The sequence below is a fragment of the Danaus plexippus genome, chromosome Z (genome assembly GCF_018135715.1).
Source record: "Danaus plexippus chromosome Z, MEX_DaPlex, whole genome shotgun sequence".
Taxonomy (NCBI): domain Eukaryota; kingdom Metazoa; phylum Arthropoda; class Insecta; order Lepidoptera; family Nymphalidae; genus Danaus; species Danaus plexippus.
In genome coordinates, this window is record NC_083559.1 from 11,283,506 (window position 1) to 11,300,688 (window position 17,183).

Sequence of the window (17,183 nt, forward strand, 5' to 3'; positions counted from 1 at the left end):
TAATTTATAGTTTTATATTGCTATCAACATTTGGTAAAGCAAAGAATACAGTGGCATTAATATAAATAGGCTTTGTATTATGACAATCTGATATTATTTTTCAACCATATACACACATTGAGAGAAAATATAAACACTCTTTATAGACAAAGACTTTTATAATAGGTGATTCAGTTTGTTTATTTAATATGAAATGAATTTCACTTTTATAATAAGACTTAGGACAAGCATTGTTCTATGTATTTTAATCAGTCTTCTCCTTAACAACCGGTTTCCCCTTAAACCACAGAATAAGATTTTTCAACGACAGTATCACGGGAAACATGATGGGTAGGAACAATGGTATGTAGATCGCGTATCTGAAATTAAAATGAATAATTTATATATTTTTATTTGATGTGTGGTAAAAACTTATAATTAATTAATTTATAATGGATATAATCACAGCAATTTGAATTATGAAGAATGTCCGTATATATATATAATATATGGTAGACATAAAGTTATACTTTCTGTTTATTGTGCATATTATGATTTTAACAATTCTTTAAATAATTAACACTATTTTCAAGGTCGGGCACAAATTCTGTACGAATGATGTTATTGTACGTCCTTTATTCAACACAACAAACAGAAAATTTCATAAATATAATGATTATAGAGAACTTATCTATATCATTGGCATACGTTAATTCATTTTAATGAGCTTTGAATAAATTAAAAAAGCAAAACGACGTCATTAAGAATAATATATTTAACACATGCAATGAGTTTATAGTTTGTTTTAATGTCATGTTAGCGAAATTATTTCCATTTAGTATTATTTATACTGAGGTTAGTTCAAAATAATTTTGTATATATGAGATTCAAGAAAACTTGTTAGTAATAGCGTCTGAAGCAATGATAGGGCTGCGACTGGTTAAAACAAACTTTCTTATAATGAGATCTGAGACTTGCGCGAGTATTCATTTAAATGAAATTAATATTTTAGTATTACTGCGCTTTATTTTATTATTAGAGAATTTAAATAACGTCTAGTAATCCGAAAATATTAGTTTCGTTTACATTATTTCTTATATAACAATCGGATAATAATTGTAATGTAATGGACTCTGACTTCTGATCGTCGGGGAAGTATAACAGTGCCAGCAGGCTGGGTTCCGTGAAGGCGGTCTCAGCGGCGGCGTTGGCGGAGCGCGCGTGCTCGTGCGCCTCCACCAGGGACCCACGTTCGCAGTACACGCGAGCTTCATGTGCGTGTTGAACAGCTGACTGGATGTAGCTTCCCACCTTATCCGTTATCACGATATTCGGGATCTCGCCTGAATCACAATAGTATAAAGCTCGTGAGAAATCTACACGACTACTAGTAACATAGAACCAATCAATGAATTTAATTTTTTATTGTCTTTCATGTTGACTGTTTATCTTATTGTTCCATAAAACAAGACAAATGCTAACCCAGAAGTTTGGCTAGAGACTTCAAGCTCCTCTGTGCGCTAGTGACCTGTTCCAGGGTACGCAGACGTAGGAGCGAATCCAATTCCCAAAGACGCGGTGAGACGGAGTCGAGAGGAAGCAGATACGCCTCGGGAATATTAACCTGAGGACAGAAATCACTATATTAATTTATATATAAAATAACACATAACATTCAGGGCTTTATATAGAATGGACGGACTATATGAAGTACATAATCATTTAAATCAATATCTATTTTACAAGAGTACGTACAACAATATTATAATGCACATATAAGGAATTCTGGATTTATGGTATTTGTAGAGAATACATAGTATAGACGCTACCTTATCAGTGATACCGAGTAGTTTCCTGAGTTGTGAGATGAAAGTTCCCATGAGCATGTTCACGGGCACCACGTACTGACCCTTGGAGCATTCCTCACAGGAGGGGTTCAGTAATACAACACCACCCCATTTAGGAGACATAAAAGCTGGTACTGCAGCCTCCACTCGACTTCCTATAATATTTTTTTATCTTTAATAAGCTATGTGATGACAATCATATAGCATTCAGTTATTCGCACACTCGGCGCAGTCACTCAATGAGTTAAGTGAAATTAAATGAGACGAAACCTCTCAGCAATCAATGGATTCACCGTGCGGGTGCCGGGTCCATCGCGTTGTAGGGAGAGGAGCTTCAACAGTATCTGGGACTTGCAGCCCAGGTGTAGGTTTAAGCGGCCCCTATCTAACACGCATTAAAAACACCGTCTAAGCTCCTCTCTCTCCCTATTCAAATTTGAAAAGAGCCTACTAGGTCTGCCTTCGAAGTACGTTCCAACAATGAATTGATATTAGTTCTGGACAGGTCTAAGTCTTTTAGTAGGTTGTAGGTTATATTATTCAAATCCTGCTTGGCCAATACAAATTAATTCATCAAAAGATACACATATTGCTAATCTATTCATATAAAACAAGTACAAAGATAACTATTTGATTGTGCAGGAAACAATTTATTCAAGTAAATATAGAGAAATGATTAGTATTTAAATAAATTTTGAGCTTATAAATAAAATAAATAGTTGTCATAATGCATGGGTTTTCGGACCTCTGTCGTGTAATACAAGCGGTGTGACGTCACAGGGCAGTATGTACGCCGCAAGACGAATAGTTCCTAGCCCTCGTCCGTCCAGCTGGGTAAGGAGCAGCGGCAGCCGGTCCACGCTGACCCACCACTGAGGACCCGAAGGACTCAACACCTGGAAATCCTTGACTTTACCAACGCTTACAGATTTCGCCAATGTCATGCATGAATATTACACTGAATTATGTAAAGATGGACTTTTCATTCTGACTAAGAACTCTGACACAGCTGAGATCGTTCACCGCGGGGTACTTTATGGAATTACGATTTACACATAACTGAGGCCCTACTAGGTTTTTTTTTTGGGAGGTAGAACGAGAATTTCAAAATGAACAGATAATTATCATTTGACGAACGAAATTTACCAACAGCCAGATCAATAGTATCAGAAGATATACCGTAATTAAATTCTATACGATTATTGCTAACACTACCGATGATTTTTTATTTAATTGACCTGTTTCGCCTGGAAGTCGAACTCCGTGAGGTGCAGCCATTGTGACTTGAGGGTGACATTGTGTAAATATGACAACTCGTCAACAAATGAACCGACGTAATCTGCAACAATGACAATATATTTAACAAAACGCTTTGTTCAATAAATCATTAATTACGAACATTTTTATAATTTGTATCTAAAATATAATATCATAGGATATGTCTGTTGAAAGATTTCGAAATGAGTGTTGGTTGTGCTCATGAATATTGCATAAAATATGCTTTAGTAGTTAAGATTTCTTTTCCTAATATGAATGCTTAACGTTGAACAGTTTGCTACCCACCTTCTAGTACAGCTGGCGCGTCGAACACAACCTTCATGTTTTGAGGTCGCGGGTGCACCACGGTCATCAGCAGGTCCAGGTGTTGCTCGCTAGGGAGCCGCACGCGTCGTGCGTCATCGGCAGTTAACGAACGAGCGCCCTCCAGCAATAACGGTTGCAGCACCCACGATGACAGCGCCCGGATTAATGTTTCCGATGCTGTCAAGGAAATGATTAGTAATATAGAGAGTAATGTGTTTTTGAACTCAGCACCAGCCCTTATATTGTTTCAGAGATAGCACTGCTTCTAAACCACATGATCTGACGAGACTCGAAGAATTAATACAGTATGGATTGTGAATTACATTGCAAAAATAATTTTAAACTGTGACCGAAATTTGAGTATATTGTAATTATTTGTAAAGGTCAACTTATTTTGGATAGAGATCAATTAATTTTAAGAAACATAACATGAGCTTGAATATGGTGATCTTTACGAATTGAGATTGCTGTTGGAAAATTTGTAACGTAATATAACTCACTCTTGTAGCTTGTAGTGTAAAAAAAATATACAAAATTTAAGTAGGTACAGATTATAACAAGATTACAGCAAAATTTTTCTTTTTTTTTTTTGTGCAGAAAAATATACGTCGATACAAAAATAAACGGGTTCCTTAAATCTCCTTGCAGACGACTAGGAATACGAGTTATTGAATTTCTAGATAATTACAAGAACAGTTTACAATAGTATTTAAGTAAGAAAAAAAGCAAGTTCTACAATTGAAGAAGACAGCTTCTTTTTACATAAAATATATTAAATTTTATATGACGCGAATTGTTTCAAATATTATTGACTCTAAAGACACAATCTACCTTTCATTTCGTATCTTATCGAAGAATTCTGAATATCAACTTAATTTTCTTATAAAATTTAAGTTGTTTTGTACACCATTAATACGGTTATATTTTATCTAAAAGATTTTACCGTCTTGTGGGTATTACAATTGTTGGGAATTAAGAACAATGCCGGCGACAGACGACGGTGTCGTTACAAGTAGGTTACGAGACTCGATGAATTTTAAATATGTTTATAAATTAATAATATTTTAACTGAAATAGACTCTAATAACCCATTAAAAGAGATCAATTTCTGTTGGTAACCAACCTTTTAAGTCTCTGAAGAATGCCACCCTTTCTCCTCCAATCCACACATTCTGGAATAGGTGTCTTCTTTGTACCACGTGGAAGGTATTGTGTCTCGTGACGTCAACCGCCGCTGCGACCTCCTCCAGAGCCTCCTGTTCATCCGCAACCATGTCCAGGGTCTGACGAAGACTGTCCGATAACTTCTGGTGCCTGATCTTTAGTTTTATTATATCTAGAATAAGATTCGTTTTTATATGATTAAAACAAAAAATTATTAAAAAAATATATATAGAATATTCAAACATTAGTGATAGAAAATGCATGGTTATGGACATGGTATTTTTATGATAGGGCCTCGTAACATTTAAGTCATTTAACAAAGATTTATAATTTTTAAAAATGCAAGTCACACATCAGTAGTCAGTCTAGTACAAGTTATTCTTGAATTCTATGGTAGGGGTATAGGTACGGTAGGTATGATATATGTTCGTTAACCTTAAAAGGTTATGCTCCAATGTGACCCGATGGGACGTGGCTTTTAATCAATTCAGTTCTGATCTTTTCTCTCGACTCACCTGACTGCTCGAAAGCCTTCGCAATATCCTCGGCCATCTTAGCAGCGGTCTTCTCATCGTTGGCCAGCACCACCAGCTCGGTTGTGATGAAGTGGGAATCAGTATCGAAAGCGTTAATCTCATCGTAGGGAAGAGCCACCCTTGTTCGAAATATGAATGTTAATTTTGTTTACAAACTTAATATTCCTCGATTAAAATGTGTATGTGTTACAAAATATTGCATAACATTTATTATAATAGATATATCGAGTTTTATTACTGAGATATACCTGCTGTAACGTAAATATTTAATGCAAAAAAAAATATAGTTGAATGTTAAAAAAACACGATGGTTTTTGAATTGATATAACATTGGTGTTTTAGATACCTGGTTAATGAGTTTCGTAATAATTATGCAAAGAACGTATGTACTTTACACATTCGTATATCAATGTTTACTTAGTTTTCATCGTCTTACTATTCACACAACGTCAACAGTACTTCATTCATAAATACATATTCGTATTTTATAGTAATGACTAATAAAGTTACTTCCTAAACAAAAGACGGGAAACGTTTAATGTGATGTAACTATGAGACGAGACTAGGCATATTGTTGTGTAGTTTCAGCAGTGTTGCAATAAACATAAAAACAAATCATTACACCAAAACGGTGTTGAACATAAAGCTGGGATTAATCGAAAATCAAAAGAATATAATATATATTACAGTTTTCTTTTGTTTCTTAACCAGTTGACTATTATATCTTTCCATATCGTCCATAAATATCTGCGTGATTTAGAAATCGTTTTTTTTTTACCTTTTATTACTGCCTATTTATTAAGTCTATTTCGTTCTATATGTAGATAGTTCTCTCTCTCTGTTGTTGTCTTTTAAGTTATTAGCTTTCATCTTACAGAACCAATTATAGTAAAAGTATTAAAAATAAAATCCTTTCAGCCTATTCCGAACAGCTTACTAACAAAATTAAAACGGTTAGTATTGTTCATCTCCGAAAAAATCTTTCGAGAGTTTCATAAGTTGAGATTTAGCTTGAGGTGTTACATAGACTGGTGGAGATCACATTACAAAAGGATTTACTATTCAAAGTCCCCATCACGACCACACCCTATCGGAGCCCACTGCTGAGCAAAGGTCTCTTCTTACGCGGAGAAATGTATTATGATAATATTTTTTCCTGAACAATCCCATACTAATATTATTTTTTACTTCATTTCATACCTGTACACTTCAGTGGTCTTCCACCATAATGGCAAGCCTATAATGATCAGGACACCAACAAACGACGCGCTGGCCCACATACGATTAGCCTCTGAAATATTAATATATTTTAAGTTATAATTATCATAAAGGAAATAGGCAATGAAAAATTTTCGTAGACATTAATATACAATAAAATTATACTTATATAAAAAAAACAAAGCCTTAACTGAAAATGTAAAATAGGTTATAGCAAAATAATATGTATAGTAAATGAAAATTCAGGAAGACAGCTATGTGTTCTGATGAATAAAAGTAAAATTCTAGTGAAACAATAAAGCATACGAAGTCGGATGACCTGCATGTAATGTTTTGTAAACACCCGCCATTGTCTATGTTGCATAAATATTTAATTTTAATGTCATTACATCTTATAAGTGTTTCAAAGCGTTTCCTTTCCAGTGTTTCGTAGAATTCGTCATTGTGGGCGTTTTTTCTATTTTCATTCAAAAATATGTGTGTTTCATAATAGCTGACAAGCTTGGCTTCCCTCACACACTTTTTTTTGATCCGATGTATTAATTAAATCATATAAAAATTCTATCACCAAAACTGATTATATACATACTTAATGTCTTTAAATTCTTTCTCATCTCAATATATATATATATTTATAGAGGATTGTACACTTTTCAATTTTTTTCTCAATGTATTACAGTTTTGCGTGATACTTTTTATGACGTGAATCACTCCTTGATTGTTTTAATTAATAGTAATGATATCGTTAATAGGAAAATTTGAGCGATAAATCGGAAATAACTTAATATAACAATTTGCAGGGTAGCACAAAAATAAAGCATTGAAATTAATACTAATTAAATATTTATTGAAGATTAATAATCTGGAGCGACACAATGTTTTGAATATTGATAAATATAACCTAGTGTTACAGTGTGTATCGATTAAAATATTACATAACTATATTAAACGATGACTTAGTACGTATGATATCGTATATTCGAATGTCACAGATTAAATGTTAAAAGCCTTCATCCTGCGAAAAATGCGAACAGCACTGAGATTATAATACGTTCGATTTACAAATTTATCTATAAATGATATTTAACTACACGAAAAGTAAATAAATGTCCGTTTATCATTGAACTTTAACATAATGAATAGCAACAAAATTGATTTCTTAAAATCAATTATCCTATGTTTAATTTCAATTCATGCAGTCTGATACACAAAAAATATATTGCACTTTGATAACAGTTCAAGATTATTTATAATGTAAATAGTCAAAATCAATGTTTATTTCGTTACAAACATACTTACATTATGAGGTTGAATATACAAACAAACCTCTGAACATTTCCGTATTCAAAAATGAGAATTTGGATTTTTATAACTCCTTACGTGTCAGAATCGTCCTGTGTTGTGAAAAACAGCCTCATGGATAAAATTTCGAAGCCAAATATAGTGTTCATGCTGAGTACTTAAAATAAGAGACAAAGTGCCAACAATCAGCTATCTATAAATAAGGTTTCTTTTAATTTCTTAATTTTGTAATAAAAATAGGTACTAAAATTCATTGAATAAATAAAATTTCTTTTCTCAGATACATAAGCTTAGATAAAACCTAAATCATATCGGGGGTGGTGCCGAGTGGAAAATTTAATATAAATAAAAAGCGCATAGCGTCGGCGGAGACGATATTAAATTCAGCTCCTGGCATGGAACCACGTTTCTGTAATCGTATATACAGTAATACAAACAATCAACGATGACAAAGTGTGTTATCAAAGACGCAGAAGTTGATGGCGCGAGGATATCATGTTATGGGGTCAGGTGTTAAGCGGTGAGGCGAGGCGTAATTGAGATCACTTTGCTCCATCAATGTTGAATGATATATTTAAATAATTGACCTAATATCGGACACACTGGAACGAAATTGGACCAACGTATTTTATAATTACTATTTGATAAGCAACTTCGCGATTTTCTTATACTACTCATACAATAATATTATATATATTAAAAAAATCTCTTCCAAACAATAATACCGAATGTATGAGTACGTTTGGTTAATAAATTGTCCGAAACTGTAGGATTCGGAGGATAGTATCGGACTGCATAGGTTTCATAAGAATCAGTATGAAAGCTTTTGTTTACATGATCCCATCGTCTATATGATCACTGCGTCACATACTAAACACAGATTAAATTACACTTTCCAGTGCGTCAACAATATTAAAGATTGCACTATTTGTAAATGATGCTGTCTTTTATTTCTTTATAAGTTTTTGTATTTACCTCCATTAAAACTAGCTCGACACGGTTAAGTCACAGTAAGATCTACAAATTTAGGACTTTGTTTTACTTTTTATGCGTATAATAACAATGTTTATTCCAGATGTTATTGTAAGAAACAGTAATCAAACCTTTTATGCGGTTAGCATTGGTATCGTCGTTTACTAAACAAATAGGATACTTGGTTATTATTAATTACAAAAAACTTTAGTCAAGACCCAATAGGTTGTATAAATAATTGCTATATAAATAATGTTCATAATATAGGTATTTACGTTCCGTTTGAATGCAAACATTGCGATGTTTCTTATATAATATAATTGCATCGAGAGCAATAATATGTAATCATGTTTATCGATACTAAAAACATTTTAAAGAAAATATTACACAATGTTAATTATATATATTTGTTAAAACAATTCTTAACCAATGGAATGAGAATAAAAATATATTGAATAGAAAAAGTATGACGCAGTAATGCTATGATAAATGCGGTTAGTTGTTATAATATTACTGATAACATTTTTAAGGGAGAATTATATTTAAAAGAAGATTTATAATTAAAAAAAGATAAAGGAACAAAAAAAGAATAGAGAATAATTGTCTTTCGTACTTCTTAGTTAAGTTTTTCTATATATTCTTCCTCACTTCAGTGGAATTCTTTGTATCACGCATAATCATATAGCAAACGTCCAATCACAACCATTGTCGACAAAATATATTCACAACCTCAACATTAATTTGGGATGACGAATCAACGAGATATATTTGCCTTAGATAAAAATCATTTTATGATTGCAGTTAGCCTAATTTTATGAAGTCGTAAGCAAATAAAACAATATAATCTCTGTGTAATTTCGTAATTGTGTTAAAAATATATACATGACAGTGTTAATACTGAATACATGTTTAATTAGCTAGTACCGCCCCACGGACAGTTGACATTATCAGATCTTAAATACTCGCTTATGATTCACTGTGTCATGTGATTTAGTTCGTATGCTGAAGTAATCTTTCTCTTTGTTGTACAATTTTTTTTTAATTTTTTGCACGTCATTTAACAGCGCTATGGAATTATGGGTGGAATTCAAAACAGCCGTGTTCAGTTCAGTTCAACGCCACAACTCCTGTCAACCACACTGAATACCGTTATGACACGGAAAACGTAAAAACGTAATTAATTATTGCGTAATATTTTTGTTAACGTTCTAATAAATCGTTATTTAATTATAGAAGCGATTAATACGATTTAGAAAAGTATTCATATAGACTTAATAAACAATTTGTCTTAAAATATTTGACTGGTTATTTATAGGAAGAGAAAAAACTGTCTTTCTGAATCCGGAAATTCATTTTATTTTATTCAAGAACGAAATCAACACAACGTGGTGTATAATACAAAGTTTCCTTTTATATTCACATTACAAATATTTTCTATATATTCAATGCTGATAGGTTACAGGAAATGAATGTTTATTAAAGACGATGATAATGATTTCTATTATAACTTTTTATATGATATTATTTTATATATTGAGATTGGCACATTTAATATATAACATTCAAGGGTGAAGGTAGCGATCAAAAAGCCGATCTGTTGACACTGTCACTTATGACAGTTAGAACGGAAGTGCTAAAGATACGAAATACACAAGGACGACGGACGAAAACGTGATGTGACAATCAAATTTATGATTTCAGACATTTGTATTAATTTTTATGGTTTTAGACAAGGATGCACTCTACTTATACCTATTAGACATGTTAGCGGAAACGTATGTTATAATAAGTAATCACCATAAAGAATGATTTAATGGAATGGAAATGATATGTGAATGAGATATATAACACAACTCAATACAAACAGACAAACACTAAGACTCGCTTTTATAATACAATACAATATATTTTAAAGCGTACATTGGAATTCAGTTTGGGTAAATTTTTCCATCAACCATGTCACATGCAGAATAAGGTGTTTACGAATCGATTGATTTCCACAAACTCACGTCAGTTAACCCATCAGTCAGTACGCCATTTTGTACGCTGTATGAGTTCATTGCTCGCAAGTCCTGGCTTCGTATATTGTAAACACCACACTGAGACGTTGTGATAATTTAAAATAATTTAGAGATCCTTTGTTATATAAATGTTAGTGTAAATTCATTGCCAATTCATGTATAATTATACGTTTAGTAAGACATTTTGTTGATATTCAAAATGAATTGAAATAAGGGCTATGCGACATAAAACTACTACACTACATCATTTTATTGTTTTCATTTCAATGTTTAGGTTTTAAATGTGTTTATAATCTCTTTCATACATATTGGCTAGTATAAGATAAATGAAATTTCACAGAAATTTAACACAGAACAAAAATTAATGACCCTTGACTTTAATAGACGTTTCACGGCCGAAACCGTGTCAAAAGACTTTGGTTTGTAAGCTTGTCGTAATAATCTAACAGTATAGATAACAGATAATCAAGTTTATCATATAGAAAACCAAATCCCTTGTCTCCCCAGCTGGTAATGTTAACCATAGATAATATATCTGTATATTTTGAGGATACGACAGAGGGAGATGGACGCTTTCGTGATTTTAATATACTATCAAAGCTTTCATCAGTGAGTAAAAATAAAATATCTGGGACATATAATAAATCATAGGTTCATGGAATCACCACAAATCTGGCAAATGAAAACTTTAAATATATATAATTTAAACCGCTTATAATTTCTTCAAACAACTAAATATCTACATGTCCCTGAACATTCACATCTATTTATTATTCCTTAATATTTCTATAAAAAAAGATTATGATTTTGAAAGCGAGCAACTCCCACATTCACGAACAATGTCAGTTCCTAGTGATTCATATTTAAATATAAAAATTATTGAAACCCATTTTAGAGACTGCGGCATTGAATTAAAAAAACTAAATTTACGTAAACATCAGGCCATTGCCAATAAATATATTTCCGTAATTGTATACCATTCGTTACGTAACTTTTTTAAGAGATGCTCTACGCGTCCCGTGTTAAGAACGATGGCGTCAGACGCTCGTGATTGGCCCAGATTTAACGACCCATGGACGCCATAACTATTGTTTTACTATGAAGTAGGTAAGTAAGTGAAAAACTAAATTATATTGTACAGGGTCATTACGAAGATCTATACGAAAGACGGATTGATTGGTAACGTATGGAATGTTACTCCAGGCGCTAATAGCATAACAATAAGTGTCTATATCTGAATGGAAAAACATTTACTTAAAATTTTCAGCAGCGGTTTAATAATGTAATAATTTGTTGATAAAATTATTTAAAACATAAAACTGAATAGGCGCATAAAATTTAAATTTTCTCTTGCATGCGTCTTGAATGTAAATTCATTTCGTAACTGTGAATAGTAAGACGAATATGTTACGGGCTGGTCATATCAGGTGATCCATTAAAAAAAAAGCGAACTTTGACCATTCATCTAAATGCGCACGCGGTAATCACTAACAACATTAATAACATACAAACCTCCTTGCATCACGTGGATTAATATCAGTTTCACGCACCGACAACTTAAAAAGTATAAATGTCAAATGCGACGCGTCTGTTCCCGGCGAGGGAATGCTCTTTAAAAAGTAAAACTGGTCAGTTAGAACACGAACGGCGCAACGGCTGTACGTGCGCTTGAATATTAAGTTGCAACTGTGTCTCGGTTCCCGTTTTGTGTATAAACAGTTCGAAAAGAACGATATATTCTAACTTGGAGGTAAGTCCTATTTAGAGTTTTTATTGTATCTATTAAAAGTAAAATCGGGCAAATAGAAATAATAAATGAAAAGTGCTACTTTTTTTCAAATAAAAAACCTAATCAGCCATTATTAATTTATACAAATTACCAATGCCAAAGTTAATTTATAACGTAATACATTTTTATGGACACTTTCAATATACATAAAAGTCTTGCATTATTTTATAGTTTCAATTGTAAATAACGAGGTATACAAAAATAAAAAGAATATAGGTAAATGAAAGAAACATATTTTAAGATGTCTAAAAATTTTCACAAGCCTACTTTAACTCTTGTTTCGTAAACAAACAGACTATGCAAAATTAAGTTTTACAGTGTTCTTTATCACGTAACCAATCATAAAATATATATGTATATGCCGCTTTGATTCAATATTCAACTAAAGCAGTCGTACTCACATCAAGAAGCTATTTTAATTCTTATAAATATAATTTATTTCATCTATTTCCGTTTAATCGATCATAATACAAAAAATATCCATTACAAAACTATACATCATATTTATTATGGTAATTAATATTCTTGAGAATAGTGTTAATATAAAAGTATCCGTTAACGTGACAACTATGAGATGTAATAAATAATAATTATTTCTAGCGACGTTAAATATCGAGATGTATATTATAGTATGCGACAATGCTTTTATTGAGAGATGTCTATCATTCGTAAGGCAACGGGAATGTTAATATTACTTCAACTCGTCTTGTATGCAGTGAGCTCATTGAGATAATTCAAAAAAATATATAACGTAACTAAAAGGAATAATAAAATTAAACCTGACTGATATTGCACCAGTTACGACTTAATATTTTTAATGAAATAACAACAAGAAATGTTATAAGATTGTTTTACATATGGATCCCATTATAATAACCTTACAACTGTTCTAAGCATTTACAATGTGTGACTATTATATAAGAAATTATATTACTTAGTTGTATGTACAGCTAGCATATACATAACATTAATATATTATATAATGACCAGTAACTAAAAACATTCAGAGTAAATTACAATTGAACTAACCCGGTTAAAACTTACCATAGTTAGATCTTTTCCCATTTTTGGTTAACCGTTCAGATGCCACCTGTTACAATAAACTCATATCTGGCTATATGCAGTATTGTGGAATATACTCCGACGTACTAAATATTAAACTACTTTATTGACTGATATGTCTTATGTATAATATTTAATAAATTTTCCTCAACGTTGATGACGCAGGATAGTGATCCATAAAATGAAAATCGACTGAAATTTTCATATGGGAATACCACGTTTGATGATGATGGGGTTCTGCGTATATTTACTGATCTTGTTACTTACACAGCAATAGGATTATTTTGATAGACAGATTAATGATTTTTTAATATTGCTGTTTTAATGTTCGGTTTTGCATTTTTTCATTCTGCAGAAATGATTTACCTTCCAAGGTCAAAGCTAGTATTCTATCTGCTGGTACTGTTACCTATAGCTGGCTTCCTATCAGTTCTCACTTTTATACTACATTTACACTCTAGCCTCGTACCTCGTCTTGTGCTTCGTCTCGCGGCTTGTACGCGAGTGTAAATCTTTAATCTACTATTACTTTCTTTTATTCCTTAACATACCTTAATAGCTTTTTTTTATTTAATGTACAGATTTGTTCATAAATTCATGATATTTTAATCGTAACGTGTAAAACGTTTTTGCACGTAATTGGCATACCATAAATTGTGTTATACATTCATCCGACATATTGATATACATATCGACATATAAAAGTAACGATAAGAAAGCTGAATAGTATATAAATAGTACGAAATAGACGTACAGAACAATTTTTCAACACAATAACATATGAAAGTAATGTTATTTTACCTTCAACTAACAAATTCCGGCGGGTTATTTGTATTAATTTTTATCAGCGGTCATTCGGTGATAAGAATTAGAAAAAGAACTGTTTATATAGTTCAATGTCGTCTGTGTCGGGGATTTAGAGAGACGTTCCGAGTAAATATTTCAAAAACAGACAGCCAAGGATGAGAAGCATGATTTAATTTCGGATGTTATATAGGTCAGAGATGAAATATTTGGAACGTATAATATTTTATATATATATACATATACATGTACTCAAACTCTGGCTGCGGTCGTTCTTGATTTTCCCATAAGCGGTTTCAGCCCGACTTTAGCCCTTCCATCCTTAAAAATAATCCTCGTTGTACTAATTTCCTTATATTCATTATCATGGGTATTTAACAAAATATAGTACGTAATAAATGAGGAATTCCATTGAAATATTTGTATAATTCGAGAGACCATAAACATCTTAATGATTACATCATTCGAAACATTGTTCATTTTGTTGTTTATATATTTGAATAATAGTTTCATATTCATACGATTCTTAAATTAAATGTAAATATGTTTAATTTTCTCTAATATGAACTATGCTAATAATTATCTTAATATTTATCACAAGTCACATTTTTCCTTTTAATCTATATTATCTTATATAACAGTCTGATTATAATTTTCAATCAATTGTTCCATCATACAGAAGACGACCTTATGAACTTTGGGAGCCATTTTATCCTTCTTTAGCAATTGTAAGAAAATGGCTGTCATTATCAAAGTCTAGCAAAGTTCCAGTGTTTATAGTAAACAATGAATGATATAAGAGTTATCATCAAAACTATGAATTATTCTCAACTATTATCATATTACTGTCATTGTTTAATTATTTGCTTATAAAAATAATGTTTACTATATATATTAAACGAATATTTTCTTAAATACTGAAAATAAGTAATATCACCATACCATTTCAACAGGTTTAATTTTTTTTAACTATATTTGACTATATTATTTATCGTCTACCAGTCGTTTATGGAACATAATATTTTGCAACAATTCAAAAACAAGATCCATTAAGACCGGCATAAAATGCAATGACGCAAAGTTCAGTCGACATCAATTGATGTCAATAATGTAAAAAAATTAATTCCCAACGCAATTCATTCAATAGACGGAATTAACAGCACGCGTGCGAACTGCTCAGCAGACTACCCTCGTTTCTCAAATTTTATACAATGGATTTTTTTTACACCGCTCGTTATCACGGTGACGAGGAGAGCTATTATAATTTATAATCTGTTTGTGACGTCAAATAATAAACGACGTTCATGTATGATGTGTAACAATTATGTAAATTTTTGAATAAACATTTCCTTTGAATACCCTCCGAAATAACTAAATACGAAAACGACGAAACATCTTTATGTTTAAGAATTGAACGATATTTGAGCATACTAACGCTATATTTCAGTTGGAGACCAATAAAATCAATAATTTGCCAAGACGAGATAAACTTTGAAACTAATTAGATTATTAACGGTAGATAGCACCGCTGACGACGTGTTACGTAACGATAGGTTAAGATTATTCAGGGCATCTCCAAGTTTGTGATGAGAACTAAGATAACGCCAGGAACTAGTTTTATCACTTGCAAGATGATTCATGTGAAAGCACAAACCGTGTAGTGACATATAATATAATTTTTTTAACTGTAATGACATGCAAAGATAAAGGACTTTTTGAATCAAGACGTACAAAGAGATTTAAATGAAGATATTATATGAATATAGGCGGTACAAATAACCTAAAATAACTCCCGACAGTCCGTCCGTGTATTAATAGCTCAGTAACATACAGCCACCGGTGAATTATAACAAGCAATTGGGTTAAATTAATCCGTATGAATCCAAAGTTTAATAATAATAACATATATTTCTATTCGAGTTTCAAAAAAGGTGGAAACTCTAAATTTGGCTCTTCTTTTGACCTAAGTTGGTACCTTTATTTGTTCCGTATTTGATGGAATCTATCATGAATTAGTTTGATAAATAAAATTGTCAATAAACCTTTAAAATTAAAAAAAATGTGATCGTGGACATAGGAGGCCATAATTTATTTTAAAACCTATTTCTATCAAGACATTTTTTACATCAAAATATGGCATCATTAGATTATAATCAACATTTCCGTTCTCAAAATACTTTACATATTATATTGTTTGCATAGCAATGAGGAAAGAAAGGAGTCAGTCGAAGGTCATCACAATCAGCATGTACCAACTATCGCTAAATTATAAGGAAGTTGAGACAAAATTATCGAAATGTCATTACGGCCTTTGATTTCTGTTTGGTTTATTTTTGTTACGTTAACATTTGCATTGCATTCCGTAACATAATCATAACAAGATGACCAAAAACTGGCCAAACAATACAGTAGAAAGATTTTCATTAAAAATTTTTAGCCAAAGTTTATGATGAATTGAAAAATATTTAACTCTTACAAAAAAAAAAATGTAACTCCTTACTTATATATAACAGATACCATTTATTACCACAGATTAATTACCGAACATTTTCTTCGTGTTTACCTCCGAAAATGATAAACTAATTTGATAACATTAATGTATTTACTCACAATCCTGTTTCGATGTTATAAAAATAACTTAAATTCCGAACAAAACCAGTGTTCAGATTGAAACAAAATAAAAAAAAGTAGACGAACGAATCGCATCTCATTAAAAGTAAACAATTAGTTTGAAATAATTGAACGGTGTAACAAATTAAACTTGTGTGCTTGGAGCTTTTATCATATTCGGTCGCGTGCGAGATAACCAAATAACCCAGGCTGTCTATCGTAACCGACTGATTGCCCTCAATCTTGACATTTGTAGAACAACACTCGAAATAAAATATTTGAGGATAAATTTTTG

At 31.7% G+C, this 17,183-nt stretch overlaps 2 protein-coding genes across 3 annotated transcripts in view; one reads left to right on the forward strand and one right to left on the reverse strand.

Annotated features, from left to right (window-relative positions):
• Positions 1-17,183, reverse strand: part of LOC116777104 (GPI transamidase component PIG-S) — a 25,605-nt gene continuing 8,422 nt past the window's right edge. Inside the window, exons 1-11 of one of the 2 annotated variants that reach the window (XM_061526092.1) lie at positions 12,136-12,273; positions 6,311-6,401; positions 5,090-5,229; positions 4,534-4,746; positions 3,390-3,587; positions 3,065-3,165; positions 2,572-2,722; positions 1,809-1,981; positions 1,462-1,603; positions 1,118-1,322; positions 1-359 (exon numbers count right to left, since the gene is read on the reverse strand). In XM_061526092.1, the coding sequence (XP_061382076.1) occupies positions 245-359; positions 1,118-1,322; positions 1,462-1,603; positions 1,809-1,981; positions 2,572-2,722; positions 3,065-3,165; positions 3,390-3,587; positions 4,534-4,746; positions 5,090-5,229; positions 6,311-6,401; positions 12,136-12,145 (1,539 nt within the window). In that variant the 5' untranslated portion in view covers positions 12,146-12,273 and the 3' untranslated portion in view covers positions 1-244. Of the gene's footprint in view, positions 360-1,117; positions 1,323-1,461; positions 1,604-1,808; positions 1,982-2,571; positions 2,723-3,064; positions 3,166-3,389; positions 3,588-4,533; positions 4,747-5,089; positions 5,230-6,310; positions 6,402-12,135; positions 12,274-17,183 lie in introns of those variants that run through there. The other variant, XM_032670465.2, reaches the window with a different exon arrangement.
• Positions 12,225-17,183, forward strand: part of LOC116777103 (protein I'm not dead yet) — a 21,412-nt gene continuing 16,453 nt past the window's right edge. The window contains exon 1 of the mRNA XM_032670464.2: positions 12,225-12,373. The gene's annotated coding sequence lies outside the window, so the exon portion shown is untranslated. The remainder of the gene's footprint in view (positions 12,374-17,183) is intronic.